Raw genomic sequence first — 21,259 nt, forward strand, 5'->3', positions numbered from 1 at the left:
CAAAAATGTTAACTTCTGAGATAATAACTCACCTCCATTCACAGGAATGCTAGAATCCTATACTGAAGTGGTAGAGGGTCAGTGCAAAATTTTCACCAAATGGGCTCCCTTCAAAAAGTTCCCAAAGAGAAGAACACAGAATGGGATACCTGGTAGCAGAGGCTCCATACGTAAATTAGCATGTTGTGAGAAGCAAAACCAACCAACTAGTAGGATTCTGTTTGATGGAAAGGATAAGAGAAAAGGATAAGAAAAAATACTTACCCATCTCAAATACAGTGTTTTTCTTGAAGAATGACAATGGGGAAAATGAAATCTGGCAGGAAAAGAAATGGTCAGATATTGAGTGACCAACACATGGAGAGTCATCCACATGCCTCACTGGAAGATCTCATCTAAGGGCTAGCAAAGGGTGAGACAGGTGATGAATCTCAAATGAACAAATGTGAAATAGCCTGCAAGCATCCAAATCTTCAGAAGAATAAAGCATCTGGAGTAGTTCATGAACCTAGCCAGTAAGAGTACAAGAAGAAAGATTTCGCAAAGAAGAATGGTCCCAGAGTAGGAAAAGGCCATACAGGAACCCCAAATGGGAGAAGACCAAGATAAGTAACATCAAACAGTTCAATCAGGGCGCAGAAGCTGGTCTGGGTGACCTCATAGGTAGGCAAGAGAAAGAAGAAAGTGAGACAGGACAGAAAATATCATTACCTTCCAGAGCAGCACAAGAGTTAGGAAGGAAAGACTAGCATGGAAAGAAGAATAGATAAGTGTGATAGAAGAAGGTGCAAGAGGTCAAAACTGAATAGATATCTAAATGACAGAAACCACAGGTTAGAAGAAGGAAATACTTTCTAAAAGAAAGATGGTACATAGAGCAAGAAGCCAACAGATTTAATGGGACGTGTGTAAAAGTATACAAAACCATATTAAGGTGCAGCTTGGCAAGGAAGTTGCTGAACCATGAAGTAAAGGTGAAATGTTGTAGACAACAGGCAGCCGCCTGATCAAAAGTAATGGTGAAGACCAGCAAACCATGGTTGAACAGTGAGGTAAAAGCTGAAAGCTTTTTCACAGTACAACAGTCAGGAGAACAGGAGTAAAGGATGGACCAAAGAGAATGGAACCATTATTTATATTTATACAGACACACAGTGGAAAGGAACAGGAATGAGACAAGAAGAATGTTACTACCAGATAACTACCACAAGTGAAGACAAAGGGACCAATTCCTTGAGTTGAGAAAAGATTCATCACTGAGGGCTAAGGATCCCAAGAATTATTCCATTGGTCTTGCAAGGCCCACTGGCAGAGGTACACGACTCAAAGGAATAAGGGGTTCCAGAAAAACCAGAGTTTCCAGAAGTAATAGAACCATTCATACAGTGCAAAAAATGTAAGTATTAATGATTACACACTCCACAATTTGCAAGCAAAGGGGAAAGGGCTAAACTCGGCTGAGATGGTAGTTGAAGAAGACACCAAGGTATTCTAAATAGTAGCCTCTTGTAAATGAAGAAAGGTGTTAAAAGAAGATAACACCTGGGAATGGATTAAGAGGAGCTAATCTTCAATGTAGAAATGGAATCTCAGTTCCATGCTGTAAAGGTTGCAAGTGAGGGTCTTCCTCATTCAATTTAACATATAAGGAGCAAGCATTGTGCTGAAGGGAAGAGCATAAAATTGAAAAACACAATTGTGATGAACAAACTGTATCAAATGTCTAGAGGATGGAGCAATCAGGATGTGGTCATCCACAGTTCAGGTGAAAATGGCCAATGGAGAGAAATCTTCAATCCAAAATTATGAAAGAGCCAAAGATCAGTTGAAGGACAATAGGTGTTACTGGACACCAGCCCCTGGTCTTCTTAAGGAGCACAAAGAGACAGAAGTAAAACCCAAAAAAAGTTGTATACCTCCTTGACACTATCTTTGGCCACAAGATCTTTTATCACATCCTTGAAAACAAAGATAGATTGTGGGTCTGAAGGAGTAGAAAATAAAATGGGAAGAGAAAAAATGAAGTGGAAAGAAAGGTGGGTGAGAACTTGTAGAATCAACATGTAAGTGCAGAAGAGTGACAAACAGATGTGTGTCTATTGGGCATGACCAAACAGGATAGTTGCTGACAAGACATGCAACAAATCTGACACTGAGTAGTGGGAGGACAGGAAGAAGAGGAAAGTTTTAGAGGTGAAACAAATATATTAGAATAGACTGAGCCTGTCAAGGAACAGCAAGGCTGTGAAAGATGAGAAACCAGAGAAAGTAAATAAGGCTGATGCCAAGCTACTTTGGCCCATGGACTCCAGTGAATTAAGAACACCACTAAAGACATCAGGTCAAAAAAAGGATAAGAAGTAGGTAGTCATGCAATGGTAAGGACTGTATCCTAACCAAACAGGTCTCAACAGCAGAACTAAGTAAGTAGGGTACAATATATATGTAAAAAATGGCTGGTATGGGTTGAGAAAACTCTATGTTGTTTGCTCCTCTACATAGAATTTTCTCAACCCATACCAGCCATTTTTACATATATATTTTTCTCTACAAGGGGGTTTTCTCATCATTACGAATCAAATAGGATACAGGTCACCATGGTCAAAAGAGGGGAATAAATCTCCTCTAAAAATCATTCTGAAGCACAATGAAGTACCTCAAACATGAAGTATAGAAAGTAAAAATACCATAGGAGGGTGCGGAAAAAGAAATTGCAAAAACTGGGAACTTAAGAGCTAAACAGAGGAGAAGGGGTCACTCTCTAAGCAGATACAGATCTCAAAGACTGATAATCTAAAAAAGGGAAAGAACAAACAGTTGTAAGTTAGGACATGGAAGTGTGAAGGTCAAGGCATGTGGGAAAACATACAAAGCTATTCAAAAAAAGGAATCAGCATGAACCCTACTGTCAGGTGAAGAAGAAAACATTAAATAATCATGAGGATTAGGATCATCAAGCAAAGAACATGATGATCACAAGACACAGGTTGAAGAGAATGAAAGCAATATGATGCATGATGGATTCCACAAAATGCTGTACAATGGTAGTAACCTACTCCATAATAAACAAAGTATAAATAAAACTTGTGTGCATAACACATTGCCCATACAACCTCCTCCACAATAAACAACATATTTGAAGTAATTATCCCTTGAAAATTCAGGACAAAAATTAAAGCTTTTGTAACAACAACAACCAAAAAAATGCAAATCAATGATTCATAAAGAAATAAAAATCTTATCCAATTCAACTCAAAAAAGTTTTAACAGGTCTGCTGAGGAAATGAATGAAGTTATCACAAGTGCAAGCATATAGGGGAATTTACTGCACATGTATGTTGTGTTGCCCTCCTTTTGTTGGAGAATTATTGTTTCATGATGTCATCATGGTCCACATTAAACACACAACTTTAGATAGGATTTAGCACAAGGCTAGTGGCATGTAAATCTGATAGACTGACATGTGAGCGAAATAGCAGTTTTGTGTATGATAGCAAGTATTCTCTCAGTAACTGTCATGTTGTGCTCAAAGCCATTTTAGTAACTATTTTAACTTGTGTTCTCACTTGGGAATGCATTGGTCCTATTAAATGAGCATACAAATTTACATATAAATTATATTTAGTAAAAATACTAGATACATGTGTGAACCTAAATGTGGTTGTTCATAAGGAGTTTTGAGCATTAGGAAAAATTTTAATATAATTAATATTGAAAGGATACACTTACAAGCAGTGCTACAGTAAACAACATTGTTTTCTCCAACATGATAGTTTCCCATAAGCTCTGAGAGTTAGACACCTAATATAAAATATTAATTTTAATATTATAGATATTTTATTTCATGGGTACATCAACAATGTAATAAGTTTTACAATACATGACAAATGTGTGTTATGAGTCATAAAGATATATATACCAATAGTTTATGTTCTAGTTTCTATAAAAAACAAAGATATACTGGACATTTAGTCAACAGCTTCAAAACAAATCAAGTTTTTGCATCTGATTCAACAAGCAGAAATAAAGTTTTATAATAAATATTAAAAACACAGAATATAAAAATACATCTTTCATTACAGTATTGCCTTAAAACTCCAACACCAACATTAAAATCTGAAAAGTTGGATCACAATCTTCTGACTAACTTAAAATAAACATTAGCTATTAAGTGTAACAATATAATGATAGGTACAATAAACATAATACATACACAGATTCAATATTTTAAGAGAAGATATTATAAAGAAAGGATCAAAGATAAGAACAAATATTGCATCTTTTAAAATAATAATAGCAACCAAATAAAAACAATGAGAAACTGTTAATGGTTAAATATGAAGGGGTTGATGTTATTAGGGGCTTTCTTCAATAAAAGCTCCATAATCTTTTCAAGAAATATGGGGTAGTTGTTATTCTCATTGTATAACTGGATACAAAGACTCAGCTACATTATTTAAGTGATATCTACTCCTAGTTAAATTCCATGTGTTCATTCATGTATCCAACTTTAAATCATTAGTACAATATAATACAAAGAAGAGATCTTAAACTAAAATTATAATGTATACTAAACAATAACTACAAAGTATAAATGATATGTCTGTAATTAAAAATAAAGTTTTTAATCATATGATGAGTATCTTATTACACACTAGTGAGGACTTCTCAACAGAACTTAACAATATTTTATTGTATAAATGTGTGTGTGTGTTTTATATACTGTCCCTTTTATCCAGTACACAGGAATGGTGCTTCTATGTATAATAATCTAATGAAATATGTATACTTCACAGACAGTAAACAAATTTGTGACTGAATTAGGAAAATAATCTCTACTATCTTTAAACTTCACTCATCTAGTTTTATTTTATTTGTTATCTTGTACTTACAAAAAACTGAGAGTAAGCATTCATTGACAAAACTACATGAGTGAACAAACCTACAGAAAACTGAGAATAAGCATTCATTGACAAAACTACATGAGTGAACAAACCTACAGAAAACTGAGAATAAGCATTCATTGACAAAACTACATGAGTGAACAAACCTACAGAAAACTGAGAATAAGCATTCATTGACAAAACTACATGAGTGAACAAACCTACAGAAAACTGAGAATAAGCATTCATTGACAAAACTACATGAGTGAACAAACCTACAGAAAACTGAGAATAAGCATTCATTGACAAAACTACATGAGTGAACAAACCTACAGAAAACTGAGAATAAGCATTCATTGACAAAACTACATGAGTGAACAAACCTACAGAAAACTGAGAATAAGCATTCATTGACAAAACTACATGAGTGAACAAACCTACAGAAAACTGAGAATAAGCATTCATTGACAAAACTACATTAGTGAACAAACCTACAAAAATGCTTGAACAATTTAGAACTTATTAATACAAGTGCAGTCTTCAATAGATCCTAGTGTGACAAAAATATACATAAAAAAAGCTCTCAATATTTGTTTTCCCTTTTCCAAATGTGTTGTTGAATCACTTGAGAGGAAATTTAAACTCAGAATGTCCAAGCAGTTAGTAATAAGTACACCAAAACCTTTTAGACTTTAGAAAGTGAAAATAACAAGTTGGCTGGTGTGATTTTTATTCAACATTAAATTCACAGATCCAAATAGATATTTATAACAAAGGAATTCACATATTTACACTTATAATGCACTTAATAAAACTGCATGGTTGTTATATTAAACTAAAGAAATTCACATTAAAAAATTAATACTTTAAACAAAAAAACTCACATGTTCATCCCGGTTAAGGTCTGCACAGTAAAGTGATAAACTCTGACCATCCAGGTTAAAATCAACCCACAGATCTGAATCATATGGTTTTGAACCTATTAAAAATAATGTGCTGCTTATAAATATAAATAGTAGTGTGTGTAAATTTATGCATATATACACCCACCCCTAAAAGCAAATTATACCACATATGAAAACATAAGCTGATAGAATTGTAAATGTAAAACGTGGTACACAACACATATGTTCTTGAACATTTTAAGGGTTTTATCGACAATTTTAATATTATCTTAACAAAGACTAGTGTCTGCATATTAAAACTTAGCAGACTTAACCTGTCATGAAGAATCACATCTTCTGCCTCCAACACAAACCTTTGTTACATAACAGAAGCATAAAGTTTTACAGAAATTTGTGTATCTTAAATATAAATATATAAAAACACTTTAACCTTATAATTACAGGCACCCTTATACTGTGCACATCATAAGAATTTATGTTCTAATATTCCAAAATTAATAAAGCAATCTTATTATCAATGAAGTTAGTATTACAGTTTACATTCTAGTCCAAAGTTTTATATTATCTATGTTTTAATTTCTTTATTTAAAAACAACCCTTAAAGGAGAAATCTTAAAATTCAGTTTGATGAACAATTTCACAAAGTTTTAACTGTTAGATTTTCTAGCTGTGAGTTAGATATAGCAAGTACACAGAGAGAAGCTAGATTAATTGTTCTGTTTACACAGTCTTTGTTCAAGCTACTTAGGAGACACTGGAAGGAAAGAGAAATAAATTTCTTTGGATTCTAAAACATAAAAATATTAAATTTTGTGACAAAGTAAAACTTACTATTAAGAATATAACATCCTTTGATGAAAAGTTAAAATGTATGTATATTTTTTCTACTTTTAATTTTAAATATTTCATTGCACAATATGTTGATGATAACAAAATATTCAAAATCTGAGTGCAAATAACTAGAATACAAAAATAAAGAACCTTTAATTAAAATAATATTATTTTCGGTTTGCAAATTATTTGTAATCTTTAACAAAATTTTGCCAGGCATTGTGAAGATATATTAAGAAAGCTCAGAATTATCATATTGTTGCACTGTTTGTCATATCTTAATACAAACTATGCCAAATGGCCTATCCATGAGGTGAAATAAATGAAAGGATAATTTAAGAAAAATGATAATTTTAATCCTCTAATTACTAAGTGTCCATGAACCACATGTACCCTTTTAATACATTTTTCTAAACTATTTATCCATCATATTACTTGTGAGCCTACAACCTTCCCAGAAAACAATTAACCACAAATATCATTAATATTGTAGTTAATCTCACATTGTCTTTACACAGAAGATGAGTGATTCTCCAAAACTTGTGGTAAGCTCTTTAGTATGATAGTTGTAATAGAAACAACTATGAAATTATTCAATATTATTAATACATGAATAGTATTTACACAACATAATAATTATTTTAAAATTATCTAGTTACAGCAGGTGACTAATAACAAATGTTACAACAGGTGACTGATAACAAACGTTACAACAGGTAACTGATAACAAACGTTACAACAGGTAACTGATAACAAACGTTACAACAGGTGACTGATAACAAATGTTACAACAGGTGACTGATAACAAACGTTACAACAGGTGACTGATAACAAACATTACAACAGGTGACTGATAACAAACGTTACAACAGGTGACTGATAACAAATGTTACAACAGGTAATAATAACAAATGTTACAACAGGTGACTGATAACAAACGTTACAACAGGTGACTGATAACAAACGTTACAACAGGTAATAATAACAAATGTTACAACAGGTGACTAATAACAAATGTTACAACAGGTGACTGATAACAAATGTTACAACAGGTGACTAATAACAAATGTTACAACAGGTGACTGATAACAAACGTTACAACAGGTGACTGATAACAAATGTTACAACAGGTAATAATAACAAACGTTACAACAGGTGACTGATAACAAACGTTACAACAGGTAATAATAACAAACGTTACAACAGGTGACTGATAACAAATGTTACAACAGGTGACTAATAACAAATGTTACAACAGGTGACTGATAACAAACATTACAACAGGTAATAATAACAAACACTGATAACATTTGTATGTAAAACTAACAATTAATTTTTCTTACATACAGTTAAGGGTATGATTTTTAAAATCCTACAGCAGCTACCTTATTTTAATTTTGTTCAATTGAATTGGCCTGGAAAGGAGTACAATTTATAAATTGGAGTACCTGAATTTAATAAAAGCTGTTTAACATTTGTTCCAACAAAAAAATTAAACTATATTACCTATAGGACAAAGGTCAGAAAAAACATTTAACATTTGCAAAAAACTGAGATCAAACTTAGAATTCAAATCTTGATGAGGAGATTAAAAAAATTGTTGTTCCAGTCTTAAACATTTTCAAGCACAGCAAATATATATGTCCCTAATTTTGAAACTGACAGATAAAGAGGAAAGCAGCTGGTCAACAGCAAAGTTTCAGGTTATTCTTTTCAACTGATACTCTTGTAATAAACCTACAAAGCAAAGGTATGGAGCAGATTTTGTGATAACAGGATGTAACTAGTGAATTCATTAACAACTGGCCAACATGATAAGAATGGTATTAAATCTGTAAACTACATGTCAGCATGAATACTGCAACTGAGTCAAGAGAATTAACTATGTACGACAAGATACATACATACACATTTATTAATGACTATGATCTCTAAAAACTCAAGTAGCTAGAATGGTGACTTTTTTTTAAAAATCTGAAAACACAACTTTTATTAAGACTCAAGTGGTTTCCTACCTTTTAACTAAAAGTTGTAAAAAGGGTTTTAATAGACATTGCTTATTCATTTTATTTTTATTTCATATATTTTTGAAAGCTAAACAGAGGTTATCTAAACTATCTGTCCCTAACTTTTACATGACAGAAGACAGCTAATACACAGTGTCTACTAATGGTCTATTGATATAAGACCAAGTAGTGACCATGATTCTTAGAGTGCAACTATGTTCCCAAAGTCTGGAGAAACATTGTTTCGTAACTGCCATTAACTGGTGTTACACAAACCACTAAGCCATGACCAACCATAGACTTTTACATAAAAAGAGAATATATGTTACTGTGTAACACTAGGGGAATTCAGGATATTTCAAAACATATTCCCTTATAGAATTAGAACTTAAAACTTACATACTATTAACATATAGATTATTGGCTAAGTTTTCATGCCATAGTAACTGGTATAACAAAAGGTAAGACACAAACCCTCCATCATCCATAGTAAACAATAACCAGGTTGAAAGAGTTAAACTTAAGTACCTTGCTTCTTGATTCATTTTTATTTCTAATAATATTTTAGAGTAATCAAAATTTTATTTCTTAGTATATAAACAAACATAAATATCTTATTCTAATAAAATACATCCTAGTATCATATATTGTTTCAGACTTCTGAACAGAAAAAAAAAAAAGCTAATTGTGAAAGTGTTGCTGAACTAAACTAAGAGTTGACAAAACTTAATTTTGAGAAAAAGAAAGATATAGTATTTTCAGTAAATTTTAAATTCCTGATATGTTTTTCTTTCTTTCTTATGGGCACATTTTTCAATTTTCCATTTAGATTTTATGAATGAATTAAAGAAAAACAAATGATTTTTCAACTATTTTTTTTATATTACAAAGTTTCAAGAAATAACATCAAGTTTAAAGTATATTATATCTACATACTGATATTCACCACTTGTCATGCCATCAAATGCTTATGACAAGAACTGAAATCCTTTTACTAAAAAACAACTTTGTGCAATTATAATAAAACAGTTAAACTTCCTTAAGGCAGTAAGCTAACAAGAACTTAGAAATTATATTTTTATTTAAAACATAACAGAGCTTCTTAAGACATATGAATGCACCAAATATATACTTGTAACAGTCTTGTAACAAACTACCCACAGTTGTTTGTTCAATACAAACTGAAATTCAGATGTATCACTGCTCACATGTTTTCTTGTCTTACACACTTTACATTTGATAAACTGGTTTTGGCTAAATTTATGTTCCTGCACCTTGATGTAATTTTTATAGCAAATTAGTTTGTTGTTAGTGTGAAAGTATATATACCCCTTGTCTTTCATTACAAATATTAAATATTATAAATTCAAACAATTATTTATCTGTTAATAAGAACTAGAGTATACAAATAATTACTAAACATTATATATCAAATTTATACACACCTTGTAACCACCAAAAGTAACAGATTTACAAATGAAGGAATACACCCTATGTTCAAAGAAAGAAAACACAATAGTTAATTAATAACCTGCCTATAACTAAGTAAATGTTTCCACAGCTAATACAAAAATCTATGACAAGTCAAATTTTGTGTACATGTGTAAAGAAGTAACATATCACTTAATATATGATTAAGAACTGAAACTATTAATGTTTGGAGAAACTCCATAATCACAGAATTGACAAAAGCAAAGACAAGTGTTTTTTGGTTTATTTTGCGAATACTTGTGAAACATACAGCTGTCTTTATTTTTCTCAATTCTATATTACTTGACAGGTTTTTACCTTATAACTGTAATTATAAATGTTTTATTAGACAACTTATTTTCAGATGTTTATAATTACTTCCCATTTATATTTGTGACAAAACTAGTAAATCTGCCTGCTGTCATTTTCAACTTTCTTAACTCTCTCATAATGGACTTGGGTGAATTGACCAAGGTCAAGACCCTGAATTTACCATTATAGTTTGCATACTATAACTTGTAATATGTTTTGTATATTGTCACAAAATATCCAGAGCTTTCAGTAAGCATTAAAAATCATTTGCATACAAAAATTCACAATTTCTTATGAAACATTTCTCTAAGAGTATATGGTGTCAAATAGTTGACTTCTAAAAATGCAAAGTGATTTTCATGTTAAAATAAAATATGCTTCTCTTTATTTGAAAAATCTCAAAATCTCCAGAACATTCTTTGGAAAATTTTATGGTATTTCTCAGTAAAATGTATTATTTTCTCACCCTTAACTTTACATGAGATTGACCAATTTGATCATAACCACCTAAAACAACATCAGTAAAACAAATGTAAATGACTATGTTTTCCTTTTCATAATGATTCCAAATTTTAACATGAAACTACAGTTATCAAAAAATATCTTTTAACTCATAACAGTATAGACCTTTTCTACTTAAATTCTATTGTTTTATTGCAATTTGAGCTGTGTGTAATATCTTCACCACACAACTTGTAAATCACTTGGTGAAAATACATATATCTCATGGACTACTCAGGAATGTATTCTGTGTATGTGTTTTCTTCTTATAGCATCGGGCTATCTGCTGTGTCCACTAAAGGGAATCAAATCCCTGATTTTAGTATTGTAAATCCAAAAACTTACCACTGTCCCAGTAGGGGGAGTGTACTCTTGTGAACAGTTTTATTATTATTGCTATTATTATAATTTAATCTAGCATTATCTTCCCTAAAACTTTTCTGACCTTTACATTTTAGTTACTGTTAAAATAAAAAAAAAAAAAAACCCAAGTAGTAAAATATTTTAGTTATTTTTTGCTGTCAACTGCTGATGAAACTTTACCATATTAATGGTACCATTGCATTAAATTTTTAATTAATTAAACAATGTGTAAAAGACCACAAAATAATAACATACCAAAACCAGATAATGTCCAATAACTAAGACAATTTCCCAGGCTTTTGAATTGTGATAAGTCATAAAAATTTAGCTAAGCTCACTGATGTGCTTACTATTGAAATAAAGTTTAAACAGGAAGTTAAATGGGTAATTCTCTGTACAGAAAACAATGTGACATAATACATCATTTGATAGATTAAAACACTGGATACTAGATATAAATAATATTACACATCAGAGAGAACTACTGGCAATTTGTGAACAATAAGATGTGATAAGTGGGGTCTGTTTTCTTAGTTTATGGTTATGTAACCAAATGAGATTACAGGGTATGTTTTGCCTGAGAGATTATATTATATCGAGTTACTTACATCAATTTTGATCTTCTCTGATGGGTGATAAGTAAATTAGAATACAGGAGATACCTAAAGAGCAAATGCTGCAATTGTCATATGAAGGAAAATTAAGGATTTTGAAGTATTTGTGGAATACAAATACTACTTATATTAAATATATGAAGGTTTTCAAGTAGTGTATCTTTATAATGTATAATAATTTGAAGATGCTGTAAGAAAGCATCAGCATCACAGAGGGAAGACAGACTTGAGACATAGTGGGAACAAGAATTCATAGCTAGAGTATGACTGATATGGGATGCTGAGAAAATTCTCATAGTTAGAAAAAAATATGTGGAAATGAGTCCATGCCAAAAAACAACAAGTTAATGGAACTGTGATGAAAGACAAAGGTGGTTCTGAAAAGTCCAAACAACAAAACAAGTTAATGAAACTGTGATGAAAGACAAAGGTGGTTCTGAAAAGTCCAAACAACAAAACAAGTTAATGGAATTGTGATGAAAGACAAAGGTGGTTCTGAAAAGTCCAAACAACAAAACAAGTTAATGAAACTGTGATGAAAGACAAAGGTGGTTCTGAAAAGTCCAAACAACAAAACAAGTTAATGGAATTGTGATGAAAGACAAAGGTGGTTCTGAAAAGTCCAAACAACAAAACAAGTTAATGGAACTGTGATGAAAGACAAAGGTGGTTCTGAAAAGTCCAAACAACAAAACAAGTTAATGGAACTGTGATGAAAGACAAAAGTGGTTCTGAAAAGTCCAACATTACACTGTTTGTCTCTATATGCACTAAGTTAATTGTCTTGGATGATTAGGATATTAGATAAGGGACAGATGTAAGTTCTGTAAGGACCAGTAACAAAATGAATTTTTGTTACAGTCTAATGGAATAATACATTTGGTCCTGGAAGATCACACTTGTTACCACCACTAGAAATAAAGAACTTTTAAAAGTAGATCTGTTCAACTTTTTGAATATTTAGAAAAACACTGAAATTGTATAAATAATTCTGTGTTTCTAACTGTAAATGGAACTTCTCCAGCTTCATGAACCACTCCACACTTATTAAACTCCAGAAGAAGATAGCAGTTTATTTCTGATTAGTCAAACAATGTTTTATTTAAGGTTCAATGATGTACAGAGAGAAAACAGTGAAGAACATTAACTTTCCTAAATAAATAGCAGACCTGATAATGCTTAAAGTGAAATTACTTAAACATATCTCAGAAGAATTGTTAATAGACTTACGTAGATTATGACTGTCAGAATTTCTTGTGTTAACTGTCTTACACTGATTTTGTATCTATGTTATTGAATGTAATAGTAGGACTCATTAGGTAACAACGACTGGAGAAAGGGTAACCACAAAACAACCCTGAGAGTTTTGATATAAATTAAATATACAACAGTGTATAAATATGGAAATTATTTGACTTGTTTTCAGTTGTATCTCTGAAAGTTCTTTATTCTGCACATAAACCTCCTCTTATTAGTGCAAACCACTTGCAACAGTATGATCCAAAACCCAAATAAATAACTTTGTAACAAATGTCAAGTGAAATCTACCAACAAAGCTGCATTCATGCCTATTACAATTATTTCCTTATATATTAAAACTTAAGTAATATTGCATTATTAGCTATGTTTTAGTGCCAAATTTATTTGAATATCGTGATAATAAAGTACTTTAAGTTTTGAATACAGTGACCACGTTAATTTGTAGCTATTGACTGGAGGGAGAACAGCCACTCAGCAATACCATATGTACTAACAGAATGACTCTTATAATGAAACCACAGTTTAAATTAAAGGAAATATTCTGGAGTATCACGTGGATTCAAACATAGTTCATCAGCTCCAAAAACTCAGAGCTCCACTACAGAGCCAACAAACACCCCTTTAATTACTTTATATTATATTTAGAAAGGTATATGAATAAGAAACCCAGACATTCAGATTATTTTCTGTCTCCCCTACACAACAAAGTATACATCTTCTTCTACAGAAAGTTAATAATGTTTCACTATTCCTAACCATCTTTCATGTGGCATTTTGATTCTTTTTGCCACTAAACTTGCTTGTACAGTCGTTATTATGGTAAAGATACTATACTAATCAATCACTATGTCACTGTTATTAATTTTGAACTGTTGACGAGAGGGAAAAAAACAGTCTAGCAACACTTTTTTTTTGAATTGCTGCCAAGAAAAACAGCACTTGGTTGGCAACACTGTTAACAACTTGTTTTATCATTTGCTTGTTTGTTGTTTGAAGAGTACTCTGCTAATCAATGAATGTGAACTGTAAATTAATTGATAAGCATAAACCACCCATCTTTAATTGCAGAAACTACTAGTCTAAGACTTCCAGAAAAGTCCATCTGTGTATAACAAGACACACAGTTCAAATTTTGGTTGACCTCAAAGTTTTTAAGTTTAACTTGAGTATTTGCAATAACCTTTAGGCACTGTTGTAGTGTGTTGATTGAAGGTTATTATGAAGCAGTAAGCTACTAAAATTTTCCTCCTCAAAGGAGATGACATTAATTTTATGATGAAAAACCATATTGACTTTATTGTATGTGGACTACTCCAGATAATTGACAAGACTGAATTAGAATAGATCTCCAATATCTAGATGGAAATAATGATATAAATTACCACGTATATATTATAGAAATGTCATAATCAGATGCTGTGAGAATTTACTAATAAACCTATTACAGCATACAGTAGAATATAGAAGAAGAGAAACGATCTCCCCACAAGTCTCATAAAAGTATTTTGAGATTTCACCACTGAAAAAGTTAATACCAACTCATGAGACACTTTTTAGTTATAAATGTACCATGAATACCAAGACTGATACATTTCAAAAATAAAGATAAGTAAACATTCTACATAAAAATTTAAATTATAACAAGTTTTTTTTTTCTTCTATGTGTGGAATGTCTTTACTTATGAGAAATGATAGTCAAGTTTGCGAGACCAAAACATAATGTAATTTTGCAGTTCTTGTAATTTTTAGCATTTTCTGTATGTGTGAAATATGCAGTTGAATAATGTTAGGTTTTTTGTAGGTTACTTTCTTGGTTAAACAAATAAAGGTGAGAAAAGAATAGTTTTCATTGAATTAATCATATCACAGCCTATCAAAGGTCATGTCATCAAGTTTGTCGTCTTACATTCAAAATTTTGTTTGATTACCATTTTATGTATTTATGTCAATAAGTTTGATATCAAACTGTAGATTATAATTCAAGTTTTAGTATAATACATTATTCACTTTTTAATTTAAAAGTAAATATTAAAAAAAATGTGCTTAAACATCAATTTTTGTGTCTCAAGTGGTATGCTGAATGAAACACTAGTTCAAATTAAATGTTTGTAATGTCAAAATACAAAGTCTATAGTTTTTTTATACATCAGAAACTCGAATTAGTAACATTAAAAAGCTAGAATATACAATAAGAACTTCCTACCTTTTCTATTTACTGAGATATTGTTCATGTACTGAAACAAACAAGAGACCAAACCCACCTCTTTCCATCATTGGAAACAGTCCCTTATACACACTTACTTGTGTGTATAACACGTGAATAACCAATCAAAAGATCAGAATCTGAAGATAGAAGTCCTGGCAGTTGTTATATTGTATTTTATAAATTATGTTAATGTTGTGTTTGTCAGTGTAGTTTTTACACAGTATGAACTTTAGTTTTGTACCTGGTTTCTGAATAAATTTGGTGTTTACTGGAATGTTGTGTTTTATTATAAGTTTTTTTTCACTGATTTCGGGAATATATGGTATGCAGCAGCGTAAGGTTTTGTAGTTTGTTGTATCTTGGAATTTATTACTGTTTGTTTGTTGCTGATCTAGGTGAGTGTGTGTGTGTACAAGTTTTTAAATGGTTTTTGGAGGAAACCTGGTCACTGATGCTGGATGCCTAAAAAATGATGCTTAACAGGGTACTAACGACAAGTTTCTGAAGCTCAAGATGCCAAAACAAACAAGGGAAAAGGTAATCAAAAAACCTGGGGTCCAATCCCCACAAAGGGATGACTCCAAATGTTGTGAGGCTAAGTAATGGAAGATAAAATGATGATAAGGAAAATAAATATCATCCATAGCATGTGAAAAGTGAGGTGTACTGACACTCTGAATGCAGTTGCTCTCTCAAAAAGACCTGCATGAATCCTATATTCAGGGAAGGAAGAAACATGAAATATTGACCAAAGGTTTGTCCCAAGTCGAGCAAAGGTGAAACAAAATATATGATTAATTAAAGTCCATAAAAAGTGAAGGAAGCTTGGCAATATGTGAAATGTCATGTGACTAATAGGGAGCTTGGGCAATATCTGTGGAATGTCATGCAACTAATAGGGACATTCAGGAGAAAGAGGAAGCTTGAGCAATATCTGTGAAATGTCATGCAACTAATAGGGAGCTTGGGCAACATCTGTGAAAAATCATGCAACTAATAGGGAGCTTGGCAACATCTGTGAAATGTCATGCAATTAATAGGGACATTCAGGAGAGGGAGGAAGCTTGGGAAATATCTGTGAAATGTCATGCAAGCTTGGGCAATGTCTGTGAAATGTCATGCAAGCTTGGACAATATCTGTGAAATGTCATGTGACTTAATAGGGAGCTTGGGCAACATCTGTGAAATGTCATGGAAGCTTGGGCAATATCTGTGAAATGTCATGCAACTAATAGGGACATTCAGAAGGGAAAAGGCTGTACAAATTCATCCATAAAAGTGAAGGAAGCTTGGGCAACATCTGTGAAATGTCATGCAACTAATAGAGAGCTTGTGCAATATCTGTGAAATGTCATGTGACTAATAGGGACATTCAGGAGAGGGAGGAAGCTTGGACAATATCTGTGAAATGTAATGCAACTAATAGGGACATTCAGGAGAGGGAAAAAGGCTGTACAAATTCATCTCTTCCAGAATTAGTAAACCATTCAGTAGGTATGATAAAACCACTCGCAGTTTGTTCTGTATGTTGCATGAAAGTGACCAGTTCCCAACACACCATAGCTTCATGAGACAACAACATTGGTTCTTACCCCAGGCATGTGATAGAAAATCCACCAGAGGATCAATGATAGTTAACTATAATATCCACAAAAAGTGAGTGGAAAACTTTTGAAAATGAAACAGGAGAGAAGAAATATCATTTGTAACTCTCCACCAGAATTAACCCATATGCTTAACCAAGAAGTAGATAATCTTGCTCCAAAAATAAAACTAGAGGATGAAATTGTTTCAAATTTTAGAAGAACATTCCTAAAAGTATGTAGTTTCAGAAAAACATTTAATTTTGTTTTTATCACTATTTCTAATAAAAAACTTCATTATTTAATGTAGTTATTTGCACACAGACTCTGAACAGTTCACCTCCAAAATGATTTTTATATTACATATGAAAAACCTATTCTTTATCTTACAGTTTTCATATTTCAGTTGCATAATCTCTAGAATCTCAAAAATGAATATCAAAAGTTTTTAAAGTATATATTAATATTTTACTTCCCATTTTCTCATCTATCTCACTAACTTTATGTATTATAATCTACATACAGTCCAATGAAGTCTTTAAAATTAATAAATGGAAGCAAGCCTATACCTTCCAACTCTTCATGGTGTGATTTTCAAACTTATTATTTTCATATTTCTCGTCTATGGTCATCTAAAGGAAGTGTCTACATTTCATACACATAGTCTCTTCTTTACCAGCTCTTAAAGTGTAAAAATCACAAGTGTGAGTGGATTACGTGACACACAATACTGCAATTTTAATTGTTGTTTCAGATATTTCTTTTTAAAATAAAAGAATAAAATTTAGATAATATAAAACTTTGAAATATAATGTACTTCATAATAATAATTTCATTAAAATACATTGAGTGTAAAGTGGTTTAATTAAATAGAACATAATTTAAAAATGGCTTCAGTGGCTCTAGGGATAACAAAACATTAAATAACAAATGTGACTGATTTAGAAAAGCAACTGATTAGTCCGTAAAACAAGAAAGTAAAAACTTTTGGGTATGTCAATCAAAACTGCAAGTGAAAAACATGTCTCTATGAAAAAACTGCTAATCAGGAAGTGATGAATAGGTGCAAGATTAGAGAGGGTAGAAGTTATGAAGGGGATGGTGTTCCACACCAACTGGTAGAATAAATCATGAAAACCTTTTCGTGAGAAGAAGCAAGACATCATATCAAAAAGGTCTTTTATTGGAGACAGTAAAACAGACAGCTGTGTATCCCTGTTTTGAAAAGCCAGCACACATGAACCAAAGAAGCGGGCAGAGCACCACTTGGTGCTGGCACTTGACATAATATCCATGGAATAGGTATGGTCTGCATCAAACCATGGCCAGATATAAAAAACATACTATGATGGTATCATGTAGTCTTGCAGAACCCCCTATTTCAACAGTGGGTATATGTGGAGTAAGAGCAGATGGTATGAGTACTTTCCATTATCCTAGTTCGATACAAAACCTTAGGAAATAAATATCTCCTAAAAGGCACCAAAAGTGGACCCTATATGAAATTGCTATAATAAGAAAAATGAAATATACCTGTCTAAAAATAGTGGATAGAATGGTAAACTGAGGTAGACAGTAGCTTCAAATGAAACAGCTAGATGGTGAAGATATTGGGTACAGTAGCTTCAAATGAAACAGCCAGATGGTGAAGATATTGGGTAAAGAAGGGAAGGAGGTGTAGTTCACATACCAGCTTGAATGATTTTATACAACAGCCTGAAGGTCCTGGTTGTTTAAGAGAACACATTACCCCATGCACAATGGCTGTCACATCATCCCCAGTGACTATGCCTCCATAGACCATAGTTGTTACATAATCAGTTGAAGGAAATTATTCATTCAACAACTGTTAGATGTCACATTAGGTGGCATTAGGTTGGAGTCATCTAAAGACTAGTGGCATTAGGTAGGAGTCATCTAAAGACTAGTGGCATTAGGTAGGAGCCATCTAAAGACTAGGAGAATAGATATGAGTCATATAAAGCCTAGTGGCATTAGGTAGGAGTCATATAAAGCCTAGTGGCATTAGATAGGAGTCATCTAAAGGCTAGTGGCATTAGGTAGGAGTCATCTTAAGACTAGGAGATTAGGTAGGAGTCATCTAAAGGCTAGTGGCATTAGGTAGGAGTCATCTAAAGGCTAGTTGCATGAGGTAGGAGTCATCTAAAGGCTAGTTGCATTAGGTAGGAGTCATCTAAAGGCTAGTGGCATTAGGTAGGAGTCATCTAAAGACTAGTGGCATTAGGTAGGAGTCATCTAAAGGCTAGTGGCATTAGGTAGGAGTCATCTAAAGGCTAGTGGCATTAGGTAGGAGTCATCTAAAGGCTAGTGGCATTAGGTAGGAGTTATCTAAAAAGGCTAGTGGCATTAAAGGCTAGGAGATTAGGTAGGAGTCATCTAAAGACTAGTGGCATTAGGTAGGAGTCATCTAAAGGCTAGTGGCATTAGGTAGGAGTCATCTAAAGGCTAGTGGCATTAGGTAGGAGTCATCTAAAGGCTAGTGGCATTAGGTAGGAGTCATCTAAAGGCTAGTGGCATTAGGTAGGAGTCATCTAAGGCTAGTGGCATTAGGTAGGAGTCATCTAAAGACTGGCATTAGGGCTAGTGGCATTAGGTAGGAGTTATCTAAAAACTAGGAGATTAGGTAGGAGTCATCTAAAGACTAGTGGCATGCATGTAAATCTCTAAGACAAATGCAGAGGGAAATGACAAATGGTTTAATTGTGTGTACTGTTTCAGAATTAAGAGTTGTACATACAATAATACTTATTAAATTTACCTTCTGCTGCTCCCTTGAGTACTATTCAAAGAGTTCAGAAATTTTCTGCATTCCTACAGAATATGGATCATTATTAACACTTGAACAACTCAAACAGTAACAAAATCATTTTGTGTGTCAAATACTGTAAACAAATATATTTTTATCATCTGGTAATAAATGAAAAACTGTACATACAGATTTTCAATGCAATAGCTCTAATACAGCTGTAATGTATTTCCCATAAAAGAAAAATGGATTTTTCTATATTCCCTCTTCCAAGCTTTACTGAGTATTCCAGTGCATAAAATTTTTTTTTTTTTAAATTGGACTCTGTAAACCAATTATTTACCTGTGTACAAATAATAGACCATAATCCTTGATGAAAGAGACACAATCAAACAAGATACCTTTTGCCATCCTGTGAATTTCTCATCAAGTCTTAACTTTTTTTGTGCCAAAAATAGAGGATCCTGACATTAGATAGGGATTCCTAATAACTGGCCAATTAGTATACTTTATGGAAGGTGTACATTAAATACAATGTATTTTATGAGATCATCACAAAGTTTTGTCTTTTGATCTTTATAAGTGATTTGGTAACTATCATTATTTTGAAAGAGAAACTGTAAAAAAATACAGTTTGGAATAGGTGAAGATCAACTTAAAAAACAAGTAATTCCAACAACAGCAGAAGTAATATTTTTTAAACCTTTTCAAAGATAACATTGATATAAACACTACATCACACTAAAAACAGCTACATATAGAAAAGTTTAACAAATACCATAAAACTTACCTCTAATCTCTGTGTATCAAATTATATTTTGTATGTAAAATTAAAGATATGTACCAATTCAAACTCCTCAGGTTTGAAGTTTAAAAATTGTTCTTTAAGTTGATCAGATGGAAACCATTTCTCTGACCAGTATTTTCTATTTGATGGATTACTGAGTCGAAAGACTGCCTCCAGAATAACTGCTTGTGTTTCATAATCTAAAATGTAAAATATCCATATCTGCTGCTAAAGTTAAATATTCTACAAAGAATCCCATGTTAAAATTAACAACAAATATTCAAAAAGAAGCAACACTACCATAAAAACCATGTGATTCTGTAGAGATAAAAAAACTTATAAAAAAACTGAAAATGTACAAGTGGTAACTTCAATCCAGAAACATTTTAATCATCTTTATAAATTAATAACTTTTACCATAAAATCTATATTTCTGTTAAGAAGATCAGATGGAGAGATAATACATCATTCTCACCTACTGATGGTCTTCTTAAGTAGTTAAAAGCAGTTTTAAAAACAGATGTAGCTTTGTGATAAGAGTATTATAAACTACAGGTGGGTTTTCTTTCTACAACTGATTAAAGCTAATACTGAACAAGAGCTCTCTTGAGCATTGACAAGTGGAAAACAAAAGACAGGTCTTGATGACAAGAAACCCACTTGAAATAAAAATGTATCTCAGAATTGCTGGTATGGGTATTAACACTTTTATTGATGAGGAAAGAACAACATTTTGACCTTCCTGAAGATGACCTATATATCAATAAATTT

The 21,259-nt window shown here is 32.1% G+C and overlaps 2 protein-coding genes across 26 annotated transcripts in view; both read right to left on the reverse strand.

Moving 5' to 3' along the window:
• Positions 1-5,862, reverse strand: part of LOC143246753 (uncharacterized) — a 42,387-nt gene extending 36,525 nt beyond the window's left edge. For 14 of the 16 annotated variants that reach the window (XM_076493884.1, XM_076493877.1, XM_076493873.1 and 11 more), the window contains exons 1-2: positions 5,768-5,856; positions 3,730-3,801 (exon numbers count right to left, since the gene is read on the reverse strand). In XM_076493884.1, the coding sequence (XP_076349999.1) occupies positions 3,730-3,781 (52 nt within the window). In that variant the 5' untranslated portion in view covers positions 3,782-3,801; positions 5,768-5,856. Of the gene's footprint in view, positions 1-3,729; positions 3,802-5,767 lie in introns of all 16 variants that reach the window. The other 2 variants (XM_076493880.1, XM_076493882.1) reach the window with 1 other exon arrangement.
• The window catches only part of LOC143246752 (synaptonemal complex protein 2-like), a 253,052-nt gene that overhangs the window by 82,676 nt on the left and 149,117 nt on the right, over positions 1-21,259 (reverse strand). For all 10 annotated transcript variants that reach the window (XM_076493866.1, XM_076493861.1, XM_076493860.1 and 7 more), the window contains 3 exons: positions 20,546-20,688; positions 19,714-19,766; positions 10,071-10,116 (listed from right to left, as the gene is read on the reverse strand). In XM_076493866.1, coding sequence (XP_076349981.1) covers positions 10,071-10,116; positions 19,714-19,766; positions 20,546-20,688 — 242 coding nt within the window. The remainder of the gene's footprint in view (positions 1-10,070; positions 10,117-19,713; positions 19,767-20,545; positions 20,689-21,259) is intronic.

Source organism: Tachypleus tridentatus, chromosome 3, assembly GCF_004210375.1.
Source record: "Tachypleus tridentatus isolate NWPU-2018 chromosome 3, ASM421037v1, whole genome shotgun sequence".
NCBI classification, from domain to species: domain Eukaryota; kingdom Metazoa; phylum Arthropoda; class Merostomata; order Xiphosura; family Limulidae; genus Tachypleus; species Tachypleus tridentatus.